This window comes from Salmo salar, chromosome ssa15 (assembly GCF_905237065.1).
Source record: "Salmo salar chromosome ssa15, Ssal_v3.1, whole genome shotgun sequence".
NCBI lineage: Eukaryota > Metazoa > Chordata > Actinopteri > Salmoniformes > Salmonidae > Salmo > Salmo salar.
In genome coordinates this window covers 77,239,618-77,263,308 of record NC_059456.1, presented here as the reverse complement: position 1 = coordinate 77,263,308, position 23,691 = coordinate 77,239,618, and the positions used below count along the sequence as shown (strand labels likewise).

The 23,691-nt window shown below is 45.8% G+C and overlaps 1 protein-coding gene across 2 annotated transcripts in view; it reads right to left on the bottom strand.

Moving 5' to 3' along the window:
• arhgap46b (Rho GTPase activating protein 46b) overlaps positions 1-23,691 on the bottom strand; it is an 89,311-nt gene that overhangs the window by 46,171 nt on the left and 19,449 nt on the right. Inside the window, exons 1-2 of one of the 2 annotated variants that reach the window (XM_014145897.2) lie at positions 14,897-15,080; positions 1,311-1,745 (exon numbers count right to left, since the gene is read on the bottom strand). In XM_014145897.2, the coding sequence (XP_014001372.1) occupies positions 1,311-1,745; positions 14,897-14,907 (446 nt within the window). In that variant the 5' untranslated portion in view covers positions 14,908-15,080. Of the gene's footprint in view, positions 1-1,310; positions 1,746-14,896; positions 15,081-23,691 lie in introns of those variants that run through there. The other variant, XM_014145896.2, reaches the window with a different exon arrangement.

Below are 23,691 nucleotides of genomic sequence, written 5' to 3'. Positions count from 1 at the left end.
AAGTGACCACGAATGCAATTATGCATGTCATGCTTTTATTATAAAGGTGCATTTTTATGGTTAAACTCACGCGCTGCGTATGTATGCCAGTTAGGCTCTACACCCCGTTGTAAAGCGGATTAATGTGCTTAATTTGAGTTATTTGGCCAATTTAGTTGTGATACAAAACTTATGAAAACATATAGTCTAGGCTACATGAAGTGTGCAACTACGATTTGAAAAAGTCACAACAACAAAAAGCATGTGTTGTTTCTTGCCCTAAGCTGGGCATCATTCACAAGTGATAATATATCATTCACAAGTGATAGGCTAATATTGTCTCCCATCAGACTATTCTTAATTTAATCTGGTCTTTACATATACTAAATAATATATGTGTGAAATTTGTTTTAATTTAGAATGGACCATTATCATGCACCTGTATTGAACAGGGGCAGCGGGGGAAAAAAGACATGTCATCTATGCACTTAAGTAGCGAATGAAGGATGCTTTTCCCGTGGTTCATTTTCATGCCAGCCAGGTAGGCTTTACTCCTGTTTTAAAGAGAAGCAATTTGCTTAATATTAGGAAAGTTGAGAAATAAATATAGTAAGTCTAGCCTATAGAAAGTTGAGAAATAATTATAGTAGGTCTAGCCTATAGAACGCTGGTGGGATCACTCTGTTTTCTCACTCAATTGCATAACCTATAGAATTGTTGCTCAACATGAGCTCATGGCTTGTTTGATGAGATTTTCGATTACATTTGCATTGATGTCAGAGTGATTAGAGGAACAATAGAGTGCTGAGTACCAGGAAGTTAGCAAGTTTGGTAGGCTACTAATGTTCAGCATCAGAGCATAGAGAAACCTAATTACTGTGACTAAACGGTCACGTGGAATTTGACTGCTGTCATGACTCGTGACCGCCAGTGTGGTGGTAATACGGTCACCGTAACAGCCCTAGGTCTGAGCTGTGTGTTAGCTGTTTGAACAGACCGGTCTGTGCTTTTAACATGTCAATACCTCTCACAAAGACAAGTAGTGATGGAGTCAATCTCTCCTCCACTTTGAGCCAGGAGAGATTGACATGCATGTTATTGATATAAGCCCTCAGTGTACATTTAAGGGCCAGCCGTGCTGCTCTGTTCTGGGCTTTTAGTTTTTGATATATTTACGACTAGATCATTACTTGCTACCCATTCTGAAAGTGACTGCAGCTCTATATGAAGTGCGGCAGTGATTTGACTTACTGTGGTCAAGCTGAGTAAATACTGTAAGTGGATGTAAACATTGTAAATCTTTATGGTGTATGTTATGGTAGAGAGGTTACCTGGGGGTATCTTTCCTGTTCTCCAGGCTGTCACAGAGCCCCTTAGATGGGGTCGACCTCCCGCTGCTGTCAGGGTCATGGGAGGGGGGCATGGGGTAGGCCTGGTTAGGTAGGGGTGTGCGGCGGCCCTCTCCTCCCCCTCTCTGGGGCTTGATGGGGCCGCTCAGGCCCGTCTCTGAGCTCCTCTTCATGGCCTGTAGCTGGGCCAGGGGAACGATGTCGCAGGCCTGGGGCCGGTGCCACACCGTCTGCTGGCTGGCACTGTTGTAGTAGTAGAAGCGGTTGTTGTGGCTGTCAAACAGCTCCCACCACTGGCTGCCGTCGGACTGGCGCACGGCGACGCCTGGGGGGGGCTCCCAGCCACACTCCCCCGAGGCCAGGTTCACGTACATGCGCTCCTGCGAGCGCGGCTCCAAGATCTCCACCCAGTCACAGCTGGAGAGAGGGGGAACATGGACAATGTAGTCAAGTTTTGAAGACTGTACTGTATACGACCACTGTATACTGAAAAATACAGTGCTTTCAAAACGTATTCACACCCATTGACTTTTTCCACATTTTGTTGTGTTACAGCCTGAATTAACTATTTATAAAAAAATGATTTTGTCACTGGCGTACACACAATACCCCAAAATGCCAAAGTGGATTTATGTTTTTTGAAATGTTCACAAATTGATTAAAAATGAGAAGCTGAAATGTCTTGAGTTAACATGTATTCAAACCCTTTGTTATGGCAAGCCTAAATAAGTTCAGGAGTAAAAATGTGCTTAGCAAGTCACATACGTTGCATGGACTCACTCTGTGTGCAATAATAGTGTTTAACATGATTTTTGAATGACTACCTCATCTCTGTACCCCACACATACAATTATCTGTAAGGTTCCTCAGCCGAGCAGTAAATTTCAAACACTGTTTCAACCACAAAGACCAGAGAGGTTTTCCAATGCCTTGCAAAGAAGGGCATGGTGAAGTTATTAATTACACTTTGGATGGTTTGTCAATACACCCAGTCACTACAAAGATACAGGCGTCTTTCCTAACTCAGTTGCCGGAGAGGAAGGAAACTGCTCAGGGATTTTACCATGAGGCCAATGGTGACTTTAACCTGTTGGGTCTAGGGGGCAGCATTTGCACGTCTGGATAAAAAAAACCCTGAGACATTTTCTGACAGGAAGTGGATACCTGATGTGTTGTATTGACTTTAAACCTATCCCATTGAAAAACACAGGGGTTTAGGAATATTTTGGCACTTCCTATTGCTTCCACTAGATGTCACCAGCCTTTACAAAGTGTTTTGAGTCTTCTGGAGGGAGATCTGACCGAACAAGAGCCATGGAACGATGATGGCCCATTAGACACCTTGCGCGCGAGTTGATGTTGGGTACCCTCGTTCCAATACGTTATAAAAGAGTATGCATTCGTCCACCTTGAATATTATTCATGTTCTGGTTAAAAAAGGCCCTAATGATTTATGCTATACAACGTTTGACATGTTTGAACGAACGGAAATATATTTTTTCCCCTCGTTCATGACGAGAAGTCCGGCTGGCTTACATCATGTGCTAACGAGACGGAGATTTTTGGACATAAATGATGAGCTTTTTTGAACAAAACTACATTCGTTATGGACCTGTGATACCTGGAAGTGACATCTGATGAAGAGAATCAAAGGTAATGGATTATTTACATAGTATTTTCGATTTTAGATCTCCCCAACATGACGTCTAGTCTGTATCGCAACGCGTATTTTTCTGGGCGCAGTGCTCAGATTATTGCAAAGTGTGATTTCCCAGTAAGGTTATTTTTAAATCTGGCAAGTTGATTGCGTTCAAAAGATGTAAATCTATAATTCTTTAAATGACAATATAATATTTTACCAATGTTTTCTAATTTTAATTATTTAATTTGTGACGCTGACTTGACTGCCGGTTATTGGAGGGAAACGATTTCCTCAACATCAATGCCATAGTAAAACGCTGTTTTTGGATATAAATATCAACTTGATAGAACTAAAAATGCATGCATTGTCTAACATAATGTCCTAGGAGTGTCATCTGATGGAGATTGTAAAATCTCATTGACATTTATTTGGATTCAAATTTGCCGCTCTTGAAATGCACCTGCTGTTGATGGAGTGCACCACGGGTGGCACGCTAGCGTCCCACCTAGCCCCAAGAGGTTAAAACAGTTATAGAGTTCAATGACTGTGATAGGAGAAAACTGAGGATGGATGATCAATGACATTGTAGTTAAACCACAATACTAACCTAAATGATGGAGTGAAAAGAAGGAAGCCTGTACAGAATATCAAATATTCCAGAAAACTTGGATTCTGTTTGCAATAAGGCACTAAATTAAAACTGCACAACATGTGGCCAAGAAATTAACTTCATGTCCTGAATACAAAGCGTTATGTTTGGGGCAAATCTAACACATCACATCACTGAGTACCACTCTTCATATTTTCAAGCATGGTGGTGGCTGCATCATGTTATTGGTATGCTTGTCATCGGCAAGGACAAGGGAGTTTTTTGGGGATAAAAATAAATGGAATAGAGCGAATCACAGGCAAAATCCTAGAGGAGAACCTGGTTCAGTCTGCTTTCCACCAGACACTGGGAGATGAATTCACCTTTCAGCAGAACAATAACCTAAAACACAAGGCCAAATCTACGCTGGAGTTGCTTACAGTACCAAGACGACATTGAATGTTTCCGAGTGGCCTAGTTACGTTTCGACTTGAAAATCTATGGCAAGACTTGAAAATAGTTGTCTAGCAATGATCAACAACCAACTTTAGAGCTTGAAGGTTTTTTTGTGAAGAATAATGTGCAAATATTGTACAACCCAGGTGAGCAAAGCTCTTAGAGACTTACCTAGAAAGACTCACAGGTGTAATCGCTGCCAACGGTGACTCTAACATGTATTGACTTAGGGGTGGGAATACTTAAGTAAATTTGATTTCTGTATTTTATCTTCAATACATTTGCAAACATCTCTAAAAACATGTTTTCACTTTGTCATTATGGGGTATTATGTGTAGATGAGTGAGATAAAAAAATCTGTTTAATCCATTTTGAATTCAGGCTGTAACACAATAAATGTGGAATAAGTCAAGGTGTATGAATACTTTCTGAATCCACTGTAGGTCAAAGCAGTATTTTTCTCCAACCTGGAAAATCAGTGATGATATCAAACATTTTTGATCAGCTATGTGAACACGGACCAAAGGGATTTGTCTTTGTGTACGAGTCTGGTGTGTGTGTGAGGGCTTTCCGGTCCTAAGCATACAACCATTCCACAGAGTAGCTGAGTCAGACCTGAGTTAGGTCGTTCTGTTGTCGAGTAAACAACAGGTGCAGCAGCTATTGATCCCTACTAGTCCTTAGCCAGGAGCTACTTCACTGAAACGACGGTATCCACGACTCCTGCCTCAGACAGTCACTCTTCCATACACATATACTCCCTGAAAAGTGAGAGCCGGTGAGAGTGACCCAGAATTAAACAAAAATTACATCCACAGGTGGCTGAAGGGTTGAAGTAAGTGGAGAAGGAGGGTGTGTTTAACACCTTTCCCTGAGCCCTTGCTCTCCTGCTGACCATGGTTGGATGAGTTCCAGGGCTAACCTCCTGGGCTAACCTCCAGGCCAGTGGACAGAGAACCAGGGGAAGCTGGGGCCATGGTCTACTACTCTCCCTAGGCTGGCTGGATGACAAAGAGGCCCGGGCCCTGGTCCCAGCTCCCAGGTTCTTATCTCCTCACGGAGAGGCCAAACAAAGGAACCAGGCCAGGGATTAAGTGGCATCTAATCCACTGGCCCACCAGGCAGAGAGAGAGAGAGAGTGAGAGAGCAAGAGAGAGCGAGAGAGTGCGAGCGTGAGAGGGAGACGCGAGAGAGCGAGCGAGAGAGAGAGAGCGAGAGAAGCAAAGCCTTGCTATTGAGCGAAGCCGCCATAGGCACTTCCTAACCTCCTGCCAAATATATGACCACATTAGAGACACATATTTCCCACACATCACACAGACCCACAGAGAATTTGAAAACAAATCCAACACTGATAAACTCCCATATCTGTTAGGCGAAATACTGCAATATCTCATCACAGCACCAAGATTTGTGGCCTGTTGCCATGAGAAAAGCACAACCAGTGGAGGACAAACAACATAGTAAATACAAAGAAGATTTATCTTTTTATTTATCTTCCCCCACTATTCCTACTACGACTATTTGCATATTGCTAAAACACTGTACATAGCTGATAATATAACACTTGAAATGTCATTACCTTTTTGAAACCTTTGTGAGTGCAATGTTTATTGTTCATTTGATGATGCTGTTTATTCTGACTTTTGTTTCTTGTTTATTTCACGTGCTTTGGCAATGTAAACATACGTTTTCCATGCTAATAAAGCCCCTTTGAATCAAGAGAGACAGAGAAATATAAACACACACACAAACACAGGATACTGTTGAGGACTGCATTATATATACCCAGGCACGGCTCTTGTGTGAACAGATTTACAGATATTACACAAGCTAGTCAATCAATCAATCAATCAATCAATCAATCAATCAATCAATCAATAAATTAATAAATCAATCAATCAACCAATCAATCAACCAATCAATTAATCAATCAACCAATCAATTAATCAATCAACCAATCAATCAATCAATCAACCAATCAATTAATCAATCAACCAATCAATTAATCAATCAACCAATCAATCAATCAATCAATCAATCAACCAATCAATGAATCAATCATAGCTACATGTCATTCTCACAACCAATGAACACATACTCATACACACATGTACATCAGCACAAAGATGCTTTCTAGGTCAGCCATTCTCCTGAGGGCCCAGTGCACAGCAGCTCTATATACACACCGTTAATCCCAGTGCATAGCAGCTCTATATATACACTGTTAATCCCAGTGCATAGCAGCTCTATATACACACCGTTAATCCCAGTGCATAGCAGCTCTATATACACACTGTTAATCCCAGTGCACAGCAGCTCTATATACACACCGTTAATCCCAGTGCATAGCAGCTCTATATACACACCGTTAATCCCAGTGCATAGCAGCTCTATATACACACCGTTAATCCCAGTGCACAGCAGCTCAATACACACACCGTTAATCCCAGTGCACAGCAGCTCTATATACACACCGTTAATCCCAGTGCATACCAGCTCTATATACACACCGTGCATCCCAGTGCATAGCAGCTCTATATACACACCGTTAATCCCAGTGCATAGCAGCTCTATATATACACTGTTAATCCCAGTGCACAGCAGCTCTATATACACACCGTTAATCCCAGTGCACAGCAGCTCTATATACACACCGTTAATCCCAGTGCATAGCAGCTCTATATATACACTGGTAATCCCAGTGCACAGCAGCTCTATATACACACTGTTAATCCCAGTGCACAGCAGCTCTATATATACACTGTTAATCCCAGTGCACAGCAGCTCTATATAAACACCGTTAATCCCAGTGCACAGCAGCTCTATATACACACCGTTAATCCCAGTGCACAGCAGCTCTATATACACACTGTTAATCCCAGTGCACAGCAGCTCTATATATACACTGTTAATCCCAGTGCACAGCAGCTCTATATACACACCATTAATCCCAGTGCACAGCAGCTCTATATATACACTGTTAATCCCAGTGCACAGCAGCTCTATATACACACCGTTAATCCCAGTGCACAGCAGCTCTATATACACACCGTTAATCCCAGTGCACAGCAGCTCTATATATATACACTGTGAATCCCAGTGCACAGCAGCTCTATATATACACTGTTAATCCCAGTGCACAGCAGCTCTTTATATACACTGTTAATCCCAGTGCATAGCAGCTCTATATACACACTGTTAATCCCAGTGCATAGCAGCTCTATATATACACTGTTAATCCCAGTGCATAGCAGCTCTATATACACACTGTTAATCCCAGTGCACAGCAGCTCTATATACGCACAGTTAATCCCAGTGCACAGCAGTTCTATATACATACTGTTAATCCCAGTGCACAGCAGCTCTATATAAACACCATTAATCTCAGTGCATAGCAGCTCTATATACACACTGTTAATCCCAGTGCATAGCAGCTCTATATATACACTGTTAATCCCAGTGCATAGCAGCTCTATATACACACTGTTAATCCCAGTGCACAGCAGCTCTATATATACAGTGTTAATCCCAGTGCATAGCAGCTCTATATATACACTGTTAATCCCAGTGCACAGCAGCTCTATATACACACTGTTAATCCCAGTGCACAGCAGCTCTATATATACAGTGTTAATCCCAGTGTGCACAGCAGCTCTATATATACACTGTTAATCCCAGTGCATAGCAGCTCTATATATACACTGTTAATCCCAGTATAAGGCAGTGGCGTGAAGTGGGCCTAAAACACAAAACTACATGCTAAGTAGCTTTCCACCAACCCCCCCACCCCCACACACACACACACACACACACACACACACACACACACACACACACACACACACACACACACACACACACACACACACACACACACACACACACACACACTTGTTAAACAGGTCAGTAAAGAAAGCAAGGCCCTCACAGTCTTTCACACACACAAAGGATGGAAGATCACCCCACACACCTGCTAAAACCTCTCAGAAATGTTAAAGGCTCACAGATTTGGTTTCTGTGATAAATGTGTATCAAAACAATCCCTGTCACAGTCTACAAATTGCACTCTTCTTTTACTTAACTAGGCAAGTCAGTTAAGAACAAATTCTTATTTTTAATGACAGCCTAAGAACAGTGGGTTAACTGCCTGTTCAGCTCGGGGATTTGAACTTGCAACCTTTCGTTTACTAGTCCAGCGCTCTAACCACTAGGCTACCCTGCCGCCGCCACTGCAGGACTGCCGTGCTCTATGGTGCTGTACACTCTGTTTGGGGAAGTGTTTGGGGAACTATCATATGGAGATCAAACCCATCAGAAATTGATCCTCAACAAATACGATAATTCTATGTTGAGAGAGAGAGAGAGCGAGAAAGAGAGAAAGAAATGGATGGATAAAGAGTGTGAGAGAGAAAGGGATAGAGAGAAATAAATGGATGATAAAGAGTGAGAGAGAGAAAGGGATAGAGAGAGAGCGATAGAGAGAGAGAGAAAGGGATAGAGACAGAAATGGATAGAGAGAGAGAGAGAGAGAGAGAGAGAAAGGGATAGCGAGAGAGAGAGAGAGAGAGAGAGAGAGAAAGGGATAGAGACTGAAAGAGCACAGCCTTGCCATTGAGAAGGGTAGACACAGGAAAACCTGGCTCCCTGTAGAGGAAAGGTTGTGCAACCACTGCACCACAGCAGAACCTGAGACGGAGCTGCATTTCCTGACAAAATGTCAAAAATATAAAACAATTAGAGTGTCATTTCTCCAAATTTGAAACCCTTATTCAAGGTTTCAAAGACCTCTCTGATGAGGATAGGCTACCCGTCCTGTTGGGGGAGGACGCAGAGAGCTGTGGGTTGGCAGCGCACTACATTGCTGCCTGCCATAAGTTGAGGGACAGTGTCTGATAGACCATTAATCCTGCACATGTTCTCTACTGTATGATTATTGTTATTGTTGAATGTATGGTTATTTTGACCCTTGGTTATTGTTGTTACTGTTGTCCCGTTGACAATATTTGATTCTCATTTTTTATTTATTTTTATATTGTAAATATCCAAAATAAGCTTTGGCAATATGTATATTGTTACGTCATGCCAATAAAGCGAATTGAATTGAATTGAAATTGAAAGAGCGAGTGAGAAAGGGATAGAGAGAGATAGGGGTATAGAGAGAGAGAGAGAGAGAGAGAGAGAGAGAGAGAGGGGGTAGAGAAAGAGAGAGAGATGCATGCCAAATGTATGACCATTTTAGAAACACATATTTCCCTCAGAATACACAGACCCACAAAGAATTTGAAAACAAATCTAACTTTGATAAACTCCCATATCTATTGGGTAAAATACTACAGTGTGCCATCACAGCAGCAAGATCTGTGATATGTTGGCACAAGAAAAGGGCAACCAGTGAAGAACAAACATCATTGTAAATACAACCCATATTTATGTTTATTTATTTTCTTTAACTATTTGCATATCATTACATAGCCATAATATGGCATTTGAAATATGTCTATTCCTTTGAAACTTGAGAGTGGAACGTTTACTGTTAATTTTTGATTGATTATTCCATTTTTGTTTATTATCTATTTCACTTGCTTTGGCAATGTAAACATATGTTTCCCATGCCAATAAAGCCATTTGTATTTAACTGAGAGAGAAAGACAGAGAGAAAGAAAGGGAGAAAGAGAGAGAGAGAGAAAGAGAGAGAGGTAGAGAGGTAGAGAGAGAAAGCGATATAGAAAGAAAGGGAGAAAGAGAGAGAGAGAGAGAGAGAGAGAGAAAGAGAGAGAGAGGTAGAGAGAGAAAGCGATATAGACAGAAAGAGAGAGAGAGAGGTAGAGAGAGAGAGAGAGAGAGAGAGAGAGAGAGAAAGCGATATAGACAGAAAGAGAGAGAGAGAGAGAGAGAGAGAGAGAGAGAGAGAGAGAAAGCGATATAGGCAGAAAGAGAGAGAGAGAGGTAGAGAGAGAGAGAGAGAAAGCGATATAGACAGAAAGAGAGAGAGAGAGGTAGAGAGAGAGAGAGAGAGGTAGAGAGAGAGAGAAAGCAATATAGACAGAAAGAGAGAGAGAGGTAGAGAGAGAGAGAGAGAGAGAGAAAGCGATATAGACAGAAAAAGAGAGAGAGAGGTAGAGAGAGAGAGAGGTAGAGAGAGAGAGAGAGAAAGCGATATAGACAGAAAGAGAGAGAGAGAGAGAGAGGTAGAGAGAGAAAGCGATATAGACAGAAAGAGAGAGAGAGAGGTAGAGAGAGAAAGGGATATAGACAGAAAGAGAGAGAGGTAGAGAGAGGTAGAGAGAGAGAGAGAGAGAGAGAAAGCGATATAGACAGAAAGAGAGAGAGAGAGGTAGAGAGAGAGAGAGAGAGAGAAAGCGATATAGACAGAAAGAGAGAGAGAGGTAGAGAGAGAAAGGGCTATAGACAGAAAGAGAGAGAGAGGTAGAGAGAGAAAGGGATATAGACAGAAAGAGAGAGAGAGAGGTAGAGAGAGAGAGAGAGAGAGAGAGAGAGAGAGAAAGTGATATAGACAGAAAGAGAGAGAGAGGTAGAGAGAGAGAGAGAAAGTGATATAGACAGAAAGAGAGAGAGAGAGGTAGAGAGAGAGAGAGGTAGAGAGAGAGAGAGAGAGGTAGAGAGAGAAAGGGATATATAAATATATATATATCGAGAGAGAGATAGAAAGACGGGGAGTTTCTCAGACTAGCATGTGACTAGGGTTGCAAAATTCTTTCAATAAATTCCCTGGTTTCCCTGGAATCAGGAGCAAAAAAAGGATGCATTCCGGAATCCTCCAACCAGGAGTTCTGGAAAACCAGGGAATTTATTGAACGTTTTTTTTTGCAACCCTAGTCACATGCTAGTGGTCAAGCGGGATGGATGCTGTGTCCAGCTGCTAGCTCGGTCAGTAGTAGAGAGCTAATACTGTACACCAACCCCACCCTAGAACCACACATAGCACTGTGATGCACGACTCAGACCACTCCGACGGCCCACACCACTCAACCCACCACCTGACAGACAGCTGAGACAGAGCTGGAACTCTAAGGTCTCTTAGCGCTCAGTCCTCTGGCTCCCCTGTCTGTGAAAGACGGTCCTTATACAGCTAGTAAAGTCGCTGACTGGGTCTGTGTGTGCGGCGCTGCTCCCTGTGCTCTCACCCAGTGGTATTACCCCCCACAGCCTGGCTACAGGCCTGCTTTGCTCCTCTCAATAAGGCTGAGTTTGATTCCAGGCCGCCCAGGGCTATAAAACCCTGTCCGAGCCTGGCTGCCACTGCATCAAATCCCACCCAGCCAGGGACATAATGAGATGAACGACATACTGTAGGGTTTACGGTACACACCATGGCATCATGACATCGCTCAGACACACTGACACCTGGGACACCGGAGGTCGCCACGCCAACGGCATAGCTCAGGCATCATCATCAGAACCCATACGGAGGAGAGGAAACTTGGCCGTTGTGTTGCGAGTCACAGCACCAGAGAAAGACACGCTTCCAAATGGGGCATGACGAACGAGCACGCACGCATTCATACACACTCTGATACCTGGCCTCAGAGAACTAAGAAACAGAAGGGGGAAGCTGTATCTGTCAGTCTGGGGAAATAGACTGGAGGCCACGTAAAGAAAGAGACATAATATGATTGATAGTGCGGCTGTACGTGATCCTTGTGTTATTGTGCCCTAGAGGCTTTGCCAAGCACAACTTACTGTGTCTGTGGCAGAGAGAGGTCTCAGTACAACTTATCAACACCGCAGCACACTGCCGAAGGCTTTAACGCAAGTATTTTTCCCCCCAGGCTTTTCGCAAATTCACAGGTAATTGTTGGGACAGTTTTGGTACAATCTGGAACTTTATAGTTGTGCCAAACATGTGAGAACAACCTGGCCTCTTGAGCAAAGAGAGGTTGCTGGAATATCTCTTAGACAGTCAAGTCTTTAGGAACATGCCCACATGCCCAGACTAGACCTGGGGCTGACTCAGCTCTCACAACGAGCAGGGCTTAGTTTAGATAGGGAGGGACAGGGGAAATATTCAGTAACTCATACACTCCTATTCCAAGGAGTTTAGTTTGCCAATAGCTCAACAGATGAGTAAATATTACATGTAAAGTGCATGCAAGCCGAGATAAACAATCAGTGTCGTCCCTGAGCTGATTAAGTGAATCTGACTGGGTGGATTCTAATTAAAGAGAGACATCATTCTGTGAACTTGAACCGCAGTTTGATTTTGTTTATGAATCTCATGAGGGCATACAGTATAGCCTAGATATCCTCTCTCTCTCTCTCTCTCTCTCACACACACACACACACACACACACACACACACACACACACACACACACACACACACACACACACACACACACACACACACACAATCATTCAGAGCTGCCGACTTGGACTGGAGCACAGAGCAGCAATCACGAGAGGCATCTCCCTTATGTGGGTGGTTGGGAGAACAACACTCTGGAACAAACAGAAGCCTCCCGGGGCAGCACAAAGCAATAAACTCCTCCTCCCGCTCCCACCATCCCCCAAACAGCTGGCAGCACCCCGACAACAACTTGGCGTTCCTTCGCTAGAAAACTTCCAAGCAGCAATGGAACATGGGATACTGGTTTGTTCCGTTGGTTTCTTTCTCTTGGGCCTTGCATGTGAGACTCCTGTAAGGCTTGTGTAAGGCTCGTGTAAGACTCCTGTAAGGCTCGTGTAAGACACCTGTAAGACTCCTGTAAGACTCCTGTAAGGCTAGAGTAAGACTCCTGTAAGGCTCGTGTAAGACTCCTGTAAGGCTCCTGTAAGGCTCGTGTAAGACACCTGTAAGACTCCTGTAAGACTCCTGTAAGGCTAGAGTAAGACTCCTGTAAGGCTCCTGTAAGACTCCTGTAAGACTCCTGTAAGGCTCCTGTAAGACTCCTGTAAGGCTCATGTAAGACTCCTGTAAGACTCCTGTAAGGCTCCTGTAAGGCTAGAGTAAGACTCCTGTAAGGCTCCTGTAAGACTCCTGTAAGACTCCTGTAAGGCTCCTGTAAGACTCCTGTAAGGCTCCTGTAAGACTCCTGTAAGACTCCTGTAAGGCTCCTGTAAGACTCCTGTAAGACTCCTGTAAGGCTCCTGTAAGACTCCTGTAAGGCTCCTGTAAGACTCCTGTAAGACTCCTGTAAGGCTCCTGTAAGACTCCTGTAAGACTCCTGTAAGGCTCCTACTCCACCATTATTATTTTATCCATCCTGTGCCACGCATGTTCTAGACACACTGCTCATGTGGATCTCATCTGACAGGTCCAATCGTGAGTTGTGCTTGTCTCTCGTTCTAACCTCAGTGACAAGGTGCACACTACTCCTCCGCTGCACCAGGGACTATGTTCAGCACGTCAACATTATGGTCCCAAAACACAGAACTGAGCAAGATGAAAGCTTCCATTATTAAACACTACTGCAGTGTGACGAACAACAGCCCAGACAAGCGGAAGCCATTCACATGAGGAAGTAGAGGACTAACTGGTTCGGTTTCAGCTCTCACAATCACATTATGGTGTTATGACTCAGCACAGTCATTATCATTCACTGTGTTCTCCAGGTTAACGAGTGATCTCAGTGGCACAGAGAGGACAGCAGAGGCGAGCAGAGCCAGAAGCCTGCAGATTTTGCTCATCCCAGCATTTTAAGGGAGACTGTGTTGTTAACTGCCTTGTTCAGGGGCAGAACGACAGATTTTGACCTTTCAGCTCAGGGATTCGATCCAGCAACATTTCCATTACTGTCCCAACGCTCTAACCACTAGGCTACCTGGCACCCCAATTCTACAATGTTCCAGAAACTCCTCTCCTACTCTACAGTAAAAGAAGGCACAAGAGAACAGTTTGGAAGAGATAAGAAAGGGAGAGGAAAAGGGAGAGAGAGAGGGAGAAAGAGACAGCGAGAACCTGAGCCTGAGCACATGTTTCTAAATACAGGATCTGGTCCGACTTGAGTCTACTTTCTTCCAGAGCTCGTGGCGTGTGACTCCAGGCTACCCACAAAGGGTGAACATTAGCATTCTGCCCATGCCAGGCTGTCCATACCATCCTGGCCTCACACCCAACTTCCACTGGAGCTTCACAAAATGGCCACTGCCAGGCCAAGCTGGCAGAGACACCATTCCACCCCCACCACGCCCCAACTCTGGGTCTCCATAGCTGGGTTCTCCTTTGTGTGCCACAGGATGAACGATCTGCGGCTTGGCCACTGGAGCAGGTTTGCCAGCTGTGCAGTGATGAGTGTCTTGGACAGGTTTCACCCCTGGCCCACTTCAGTAGGGCTTTAGTGCTATCCTGTACAATGAGACTTCTTTAGACACCGGGAAATCGCTCAGTTCACCTGAACCCTCTCTCAACTCTCTCTCTCTCCTTGTTCCTGTGTGTAATCAGGATTGTCCTGCTGCTGATTCCCACAGTCATGCTCAGCTGCTGCTAAGGCCTTAAGGCCTGGGACGGGGGTGAGGGTAGGGGTAGGGGGTGGTCGTGTGGCCACAGCAACAGGGCTCACCTGTTCCCCTCACTTCAGTTGTGTAAATCAACACGGAAGCCTGAACTCCCCCCTAACGCCAGGCCCTACACACACACACACACACACACACACACACACACACACACACACACACACACACACACACACACACACACACACACACACACACACACACACACACACACACACACACACACACACACACACACACACACACTCATCTGCTCCAGCTCTGCCAACACGGGCTGCAGCTCTACGAGTAATTAACCCGTTTGGCTACGCCTGTTCTGCTTACCCCGCTGAAAAACAATCTGTCCTTCTGATTATTCACACAATACTTTTTCTGCTTAGTACAAATATCTGTTCCCCCACTTACCCCTGTCCCATCCATCACACCAGACAAAAGGACTGTTGCTGCTCCCACAGAACCTACTTCCTGTTATTGCTGTTGTTCTTCAGGACAGAGAGAGACACTGAAGAGAGAAGAGATCAAACACAACCAACAGTAACGTCCTTCTACTGTAACTCTCTGGATTTCTCCCTGCTCAGACACATACACACCCTGCGGAGTCTAAAGTCCTGCCTCAGTCAGAGCGCAACACGTGCCGGAAGGGAAGGTGTGTTTGGAGCTTTGTTGAGCCTTCACGTCACAACAACATCACAGAGATTAAACAAAATGGTGAAGTTGCACAATGCGATGATGTTGTAACAGATGATACCCTGCTGGATATGGAGGTCAACGATGGACATGGCATAGTGATCGATTATGACTTTCAGTTGTTTTTGAAATTCTACTACCACTAAGTTCTCCTCATGACAGAGACGGAAGATAAAAGAGATGTTATCAGGAAGGGGTATATATATTTCAAAGGGCTGTGTGCTAAACTCAGCGAGGGGTTGTTGTGCTGCTCTCTGTCCAGCTGTTTAAACCGTACCAGCAGTCTTTGTGCTCTGCCATCTAAGCATGGAGCCTATATCTGTCTCTGCCTGGGCCCCAAGGGCCTTATCACAACCTGTATCACAGCTCATGTAAGCATACATGCGGGTGTGTGCAGTTTGTCCAATGTGAGTCTCACTGGCCCATGTACGCCTTAGGCAAGGCTGAGATAGCGTCACCTTTACCTTGAACATTCCCAGATTTCTGTCCAAAGGCTCTGTGAGCCAGACCGCTCCGAAAGAACACTACATCTCATGTAGGGAGAGGTGGGCCGACAGCGGTAGAGCAGCCACAAGCACCTGTTGCTGAGGAACAAGGTGTCCGTGTTGAGGGCACGGAGTTGCAATTTGTACCAGAGGGAAATGTAATGAAGCAGAAAAATATTGTTGTAGAAGGTAAGGATGGATCTGAAGAGCCATTTCCTCAGACTGGTGAGGAGGTGCCCAGTACGAGTGCTGGGGTACAGAAGGGGGTTCAGGTGGGGCTAGTCTCCCATGTAGTGGAGGAGATGCCCACTATGAGTAATGGGGTATAGGAGGGGGTTCAGGTGGGGCTAGTCTCCCAGGTAGTGGAGGAGATGCCCACTATGAGTAATGGGGTACAGAAGGGGGTTCAGGTGGGGCTAGTCTCCCAGGTAGTGGAGGAGATGCCCACTATGAGTAATGGGGTACAGAAGGGGGTTCAGGTGGGGCTAGTCTCCCAGGTAGTGGAGGAGATGCCCACTATGAGTAATGGGGTATAGGAGGGGGTTCAGGTGGGGCTAGTCTCCCAGGTAGTGGAGGAGATGCCCACTATGAGTAATGGGGTATAGGAGGGGGTTCAGGTGGGGCTAGTCTCCCAGGTAGTGGAGGAGATGCCCACTATGAGTAATGGGGTATAGGAGGGGGTTCAGGTGGGGCTAATCTCCCAAGTAGTGGAGGAGATGCCCGGTACGAGTGATGGGGTGCAAGTGGGGAGTGTTGAAAGGGATGTGGTATGAGTGATGGGGTGTAAGTGGGGAGTGTTGAGAGGGATGTGGTAGAAGGAAGTCAGGGGTCTGTGGCCTCAGCTGAGGAGGATCAGGAGAAGGATATGGATATCTCTCTTGATAAGATAGTAGCTGGTGACGACTCAGTTTACAGTCTAGAGGAGGTAAATGGGTTCCTGGATCAGACTTTTGGGAAATCTGTCAAATTGGCCGATTATTTTGACGTTGATAAGTTTGTGAGGTCAGCTGTGATGTTACAGAAGACGGTGGGGTTAGACCAGTTGAGTAAGAAGAAGCGTTTTCGCTTGAGGAAATTTGTTACTGCTGTCACAGCAGCAAAAGGTAGTGGGAAACGGGGTCAGGTTAAGAGAACATTTGAATAATAACGATGATCATGCTTCATAGGATGTCGTTTTTCTCTTTGGTTTTTCTGTGGTTTCATCTGCTTTCTCTTTTCTATATGGAGGTACTAAGGGTAGGTTCTATCAATATTAATGGTGGAAGGGACATGAATAAGAGGGCTTGGGCATTCGAAGTAATAAAACCGAAAATACTTAATGTAGTTTTTCTACAGGAGACACATAGTGATGAGGCTAATGAGGTTGACTGGGGTATGTGGTGGGAGGGGCAGCATATACTCAGTCATAGTACTAATTTCAGTGCTGGGGTGGCAATCTTGTTTTGCTCAGGCTTAGGGGTGACTGTGGTATCTACAACAGAGATTGTCAAGTGTAGTAGGGTTGAAGGTGTGATATTACTCCTGTGTGTTTCTCTGATCACCATATTGTCACTGTTGATTTTCACTTGTCCACGAAGGTCATCACCTTACTGGTATTTTAATGGGGCTGGGAGCCGGGAGGTGATCAGGTCAATCAATGTGATACAAGAGCTTCAGAGGAACCTTGTAAATTTCTTCTGGTCTGGACAACACTGGATTAAAGCTGCAGCCCTGTACCTGCCACTGCACGAGGATGGGCAAAGCCTGGTGGACATTTCTTCCAGGGTCATGGCTTTCTGGCTTCAAGCAGCCCAGAGACTGTTGTACAGTGAAGGTTCTAGCTGGGTCGACACAGCCTACACAGTGATGAGGAGAGCACGCTGTTTGGGCTTAGACAAGCACCTTTTCCTCTTAGAGCTGGAGGGGGGTGACTGGCCTGACTCTATTTTAAGAGTCTGTTATGCAGGTTTGGAGAGTTCTTGTCAAGTCCCGTAAGGCCGGCACGCTACCAGGGATGTGGCTTTTTGAAGAGCCTCTTTTTCACAAACTGCCTATTGAAAAGAGGACAGCTGACCTCCAGTGGAGGATAATACATGGAGACATAGCCACCAACATGCATCTGGTACACTTGGACCCTACTGTTGGGGAGGGTTGTCCATTCTGTGCTGAGTCTGAAACTCTGGAACATCTGTTTCTACAGTGTCCCAGGTTGGTCGGGATGATTGACCTGATCACTTCTTGGTTCTCAGCTTTGGGAGAGGTTTTCTCTTCCCAACTGTTTATATTTGGGCTAAAGTACAGGTTATTCGGGGACAGCCTATAACAAACTGGTTAACAATATTGATCTGTTTATGAGTATATGGGGTATTCAGAGTCTGTTGTGTTTAGTTAGTGTGGAGGAGGATTTGGTGCTGTGTTTTTAATTGATGTGTAACTATGGTTTTGTATGAGTTTTTATTGTGTTGTGGGTTCCCAGATCCAATAAAGATTATTTAAAACACACTCTCTCTCTCTCTCTCTCTCTCTCTCTCTCTCTCTCTCTCTCTCTCTCTCTCTCTCTCTCTCTCTCTCTCTCTCTCTCTCTCTCTCTCTCTCTCACTCACACACTCACTCACTCACTCACTCACTCACTCACTCACTCACTCACTGACTCACTCACACAGTCACAATCAGCTTCACTAAAGGCATGCATTAGTCAAACGCCGGGAATCATTTGTGTAGACTAGTGCCTGAGCAATACTGGGAGTGTGTTAACGTGTGTGTGGCAAGGGTGCAGTGATTTACGAGTGGCAACCTGCTTCTTCTAAAACACATTTAACCTGTTGGGGATAGGGGGCAGTATTTGCACGGCCGGATAAAAAACGTACCCGATTTAATCTGGTTACTACTCCTGCCCAGTAACTAGAATATGCATATAATTATTGGCTTTGGATAGAAAACACCCTAAAGTTTCTAAAACTGTTTGAATGGTGTCTGTGAGTATAACAGAACTCATATGGCAGGCAAAAACCTGAGAAGATTCCTTACAGGAAGTACCCTGTCTGACCATTTCTTGCCCTCCTTGATTATCTCTAACAAAAACAGGGGATCTCTGGCATGACGTGACACTTCCTACGGCTCCCATGGGCTCTCAGAAGGCGGGAAAAAGCTGAACGATGTAATTCCATCCCCAGGCTGAAACACATTAGCGCGTTTGGCAAGTGCTCTATCAGAGGGCCATCAGGCTGAGGCTCGTGCATGAGGGGATAGCATGCTTTTACTCTCTTTGTATTAAAAAACGATTTCCCGGTCGGAATATTATCGCTTTTTTACGAGAAAAATGGCATAAAAATTGATTTTAAACAGCGGTTGACATGCTTCGAAGTACGGTAATGGAATATTTAGAAAGTTTTTGTCACGAAATGCGCCATGCTCGTCACCCTTATTTACCCTTTCGGATAGTGTCTTGAACGCACAAACAAAACGCCGCTATTTGGATATAACAATGGATTATTTGGGACCAAATAAACATTTGTTATTGAAGTAGAATTCCTGGGAGTGCATTCTGACGAAGAACAGCAAAGGTAATAACATTTTTCTTATAGTAAATCTGACTTTGGTGAGTGCTAAACTTGCTGGGTGTCTAAATAGCTAGCCCTGTGATGCCGGGCTATCTACTGAGAATATTGCAAAATGTGCTTTCACCGAAAAGCTATTTTAAAATCGGACATAGCGAGTGCATAGAGGAGTTCTGTATCTATAATTCTTAAAATAATTGTTATGTTTTTTGTGAACCTTTATTGTGAGTAATTTAGTAAATTCACCGGCAGTGTTCGGTGGGAATGCTAGTCACATGCTAGTCACATGCTAATGTAAAAAGCTGGTTTTTTATATAAATATGAACTTGATTGAACAAAACATGCATGTATTGTATAACATAATGTCCTAGGGTTGTCATTTGATGAAGATCATCAAAGGTTAGTGCTGCATTTAGCTGTGGTTTGGGTTTATGTGACATTATATGCTAGCTTGAAAAATGGGTGTCTGATTATTTCTGGCTGGGTACTCTGCTGACATAATCTAATGTTTTGCTTTCGTTGTAAAGCCTTTTTGAAATCGGACAGTGTGGTTAGATTAACGAGAGTCTTGTCTTTAAAATTGTGTAAAATAGTCATATGTTTGAAAAATTGGTATTTGAAGGTATTTGAATATCGCGCCACGGGATTACACTGGCTGTTGAGTAAGCGTCCCACCTAGCCCATAGAGGTTAAGGGGAAAATAGAGAGAAGAAATCCTTGGCCTGAGGGCTACCAGAATAAGGTCAAGAGAGAAGAATGAGACTGGCTGAGGGCTACCAGAATAAGGTAAAGGGAGAAGAATGAGACTGGCTGAGGGCTACCAGAATAAGGTAAAGGGAGAAGAATGAGACTGGCTGAGGGCTACCAGAATAAGGTAAAGGGAGAAGAATGAGACTGGCTGAGGGCTACCAGAATAAGGTAAAGGGAGAAGAATGAGACTGCCTGAGGGCTACCAGAATAAGGTAAAGGGAGAAGAATGAAACTGGCTGAGGGCTACCAGAATAAGGTAAAGGGAGAAGAATGAGACTGCCTGAGGGCTACCAGAATAAGGTAAAGGGAGAAGAATGAAACTGGCTGAGGGCTACCAGAATAAGGTAAAGGGAGAAGAATGAGACTGCCTGAGGGCTACCAGAATAAGGTAAAGGGAGAAGAATGAAACTGGCTGAGGGCTACCAGAATAAGGTCAAGAGAGAAGAATGAGACTGCCTGGTGAAATAGTACTGTTATCACTCTGAAACACCAGAATGTTCGGATATTAACAGTAGTCTGCCAAAAAGCAGTGGGCAGCCCACCAAACAGTTCCCTTTCTACTGAGCTCACATTCTTAGCAACTCAGCACAACACAAAGAACATACAGCCGTTCTCCTTCTGTGCTCCCCTCTCCTTCTCTTTCCTCCAGAGCGTAGCGTGCCTGTAGCCTCCTTCCTACACTATGAAGAACCTAATCTGGGAGAGTAATCAGACACTCCTGTTCACTCCTCACTGCGTTACTCCTTTCTGGGGCAGGAATGAAGTCCTGGCCCTGTTATAGCACTGAGCATTGAGACCCAGTACAGGACTCTACAGTACACACACACACACACACACACACACACACACACACACACACACACACACACACACACACACATACACTAGCATGTCCCTGGGAGCAGGAGGAGAGGTGTTGTTGACTGACTGGCCCTATATTCAGCCTTGTTTCTGCAGCTCAGTGCAGCTCCCCAGTGGGGTCAAGGAGCTGCCTATACAGGGCAGGAAAACTAAAAATACACCCAGCCAGCCAGCAACCACAAGACAAAGACTCAAAACATGTGGCACCTGTGATCATCATGCCAGAGGACTGATTCCAAGTTTCTAAGACATTCCTGTCTGTCTCCCAACTCCTCTCTCTCTCTCTCTCTCCCGTCTTTCTCTCTCCCCCATCTCTCTCTTCCCCATCTCTGTCTCTCTCCCGTCTTTCTCTCCCCCGTCTCTCTCTCTCTCCCCTGTCTCTCTCTCTCCCGTCTCTCTCTCTCCCCCGTCTCTCTTTCTCTCCCGTCTTTCTCTCTCCCATCTCTCTCTCTCTCCCGTCTCTCTCTCTCCCCCGTCTCTCTCTCTCCCCCGTCTCTCTCTCTCCCGTCTCTCTCTCTCCCCATCTCTCTCTCTCCCCGTCTCTCTCTCTCCCGTCTCTCTCTCTCCCGTCTCTCTCTCTCCCCCATCTCTCTCTCTCTCCCGTCTCTCTCTCTCCCCATCTCTCTCTCTCCCCATCTCTCTCTCTCCCCATCTCTCTCTCTCTCCCGTCTCTCTCTCTCCCCCATCTCTCTCTCTCCCGTCTCTCTCTCCCCCATCTCTCTCTCTCCCCCGTCTCTCTCTCTCTCTCTCCATAATGGTGAGTTCAAAAGCAAAGGATCGTATGGCCTTGTTCTAAATATGAGACCTGTCACTATCGGCCTCAACACACTCAGTGCTGTAGCAGGATGTTTACTGGCAGGCAGAGCAGCAGCCTTAATGATGTATTGTCTTTGCACTACGTCTATGTGGAATACGGTTGTTATTGTTGGGAGGTAGAGCTCATGGAATAAAACCAGTAGCCAACCAAATCTCCCGGGGCCAAACTACATGCCAATTTCCATTTCTCTGAGTCCATCATGGCCTATATATATATATATATACACATGCCTGCTATGGAAGATATGACCTGTGTATAATTGTTGGAAATCCGTGCGCTATAAAAGGCAGTCATGGATAGGGTTTATGTTTCAGTGTTTAGATGGGGTTAAAACATCGGCCAGAGTAACCATGATGATGGTGGTTACAGCAGGGATTATCTCCTCAAGGTCAGGGGCAAAGTCCTGCCACGAAGCCAATACCGCTGCTGCTGTTTAGTGACACACACACGCACGCACGCACACACACACACACACACACACACACACACACACACACACACACACACACACACACACACACACACAGACACACACACACACACACACACACACACAGACAGACAGACAGACCACTTTTTCCAGCAGACCAAACTAGAGCTTCACAAAGAGTAAAGTCATGCAGCCCAGAGAGACAGCAGCCCAGAGAGACAGCAGCCCAGAGAGACAGCAGCCCAGAGAGACAGCAGTCCAGAGAGACAGCAGTCCAGAGAGACAGCAGTCCAGAGAGACAGCAGCCCAGAGAGACAGCAGCCCAGAGAGACAGCAGGAGAGACAGCAGCCCAGAGAGACAGCAGCCCAGAGAGACAGCAGCACAGAGAGACAGCAGGAGAGACAGCAGCCCAGAGAGACAGCAGCCCAGAGAGACAGCAGGAGAGACAGCAGCCCAGAGAGACAGCAGCCCAGAGAGACAGCAGCCCAGAGAGACAGCAGCCCAGAGAGACAGCATCCCAGAGAGACAGCAGCCCAGAGAGACAGCAGCCCAGAGAGACAGCAGCCCAGAGAGACAGCAGCCCAGAGAGACAGCAGTCCAGAGAGACAGCAGGAGAGACAGCAGCCCAGAGAGACAGCAGTCCAGAGAGACAGCAGGAGAGACAGCAGCCCAGAGAGACAGCAGCCCAGAGAGACAGCAGCCCAGAGAGACAGCAGCCCAGAGAGACAGCAGCCCAGAGAGACAGCAGTCCAGAGAGACAGCAGGAGAGACAGCAGCCCAGAGAGACAGCAGCCCAGAGAGACAGCAGCCCAGAGAGACAGCATCCCAGAGAGACAGCAGCCCAGAGAGACAGCAGCCCAGAGAGACAGCATCCCAGAGAGACAGCAGCCCAGAGAGACAGCAGCCCAGAGAGACAGCAGCCCAGAGAGACAGCAGCCCAGAGAGACAGCAGCCCAGAGAGACAGCAGTCCAGAGAGACAGCAGCCCAGAGAGACAGCAGCCCAGAGAGACAGCAGCCCAGAGAGACAGCAGCCCAGAGAGACAGCAGTCCAGAGAGACAGCAGCCCAGAGAGACAGCAGTCCAGAGAGACAGCAGGAGAGACAGCAGCCCAGAGAGACAGCAGCCCAGAGAGACAGCAGTCCAGAGAGACAGCAGCCCAGAGAGACAGCAGCCCAGAGAGACAGCATCCCAGAGAGACAGCAGCCCAGAGAGACAGCAGTCCAGAGAGACAGCAGCCCAGAGAGACAGCAGCCCAGAGAGACAGCAGCCCAGAGAGACAGCAGCCCAGAAGAGACAGCAGCCCAGAGAGAGAGTAGCCCAGAGAGACAGCAGCCCAGAAGAGACAGCAGCCCAGAGAGACATCAGCCCAGAGAGACAGCAGCCCAGAGAGACATCAGCCCAGAAGAGACGTTCAGAGCTGAGTCCTACCTTGAAACATGCCCACAGAACTCACACATTCCAGCTGACATCAACGCATGTGAATATTTGACCCGAAATACTGTAGCAGTAGAGTTATAGACAGAGGCCCTTCTCTGGCCCCCGAGTGGCGCAGCGGTCTAAGACACTGTGTCTCAGTGCTAGAGGTGTCACTACAGACCCTGGTTTGATTCCAGGCTGTATCACAACCGGCCG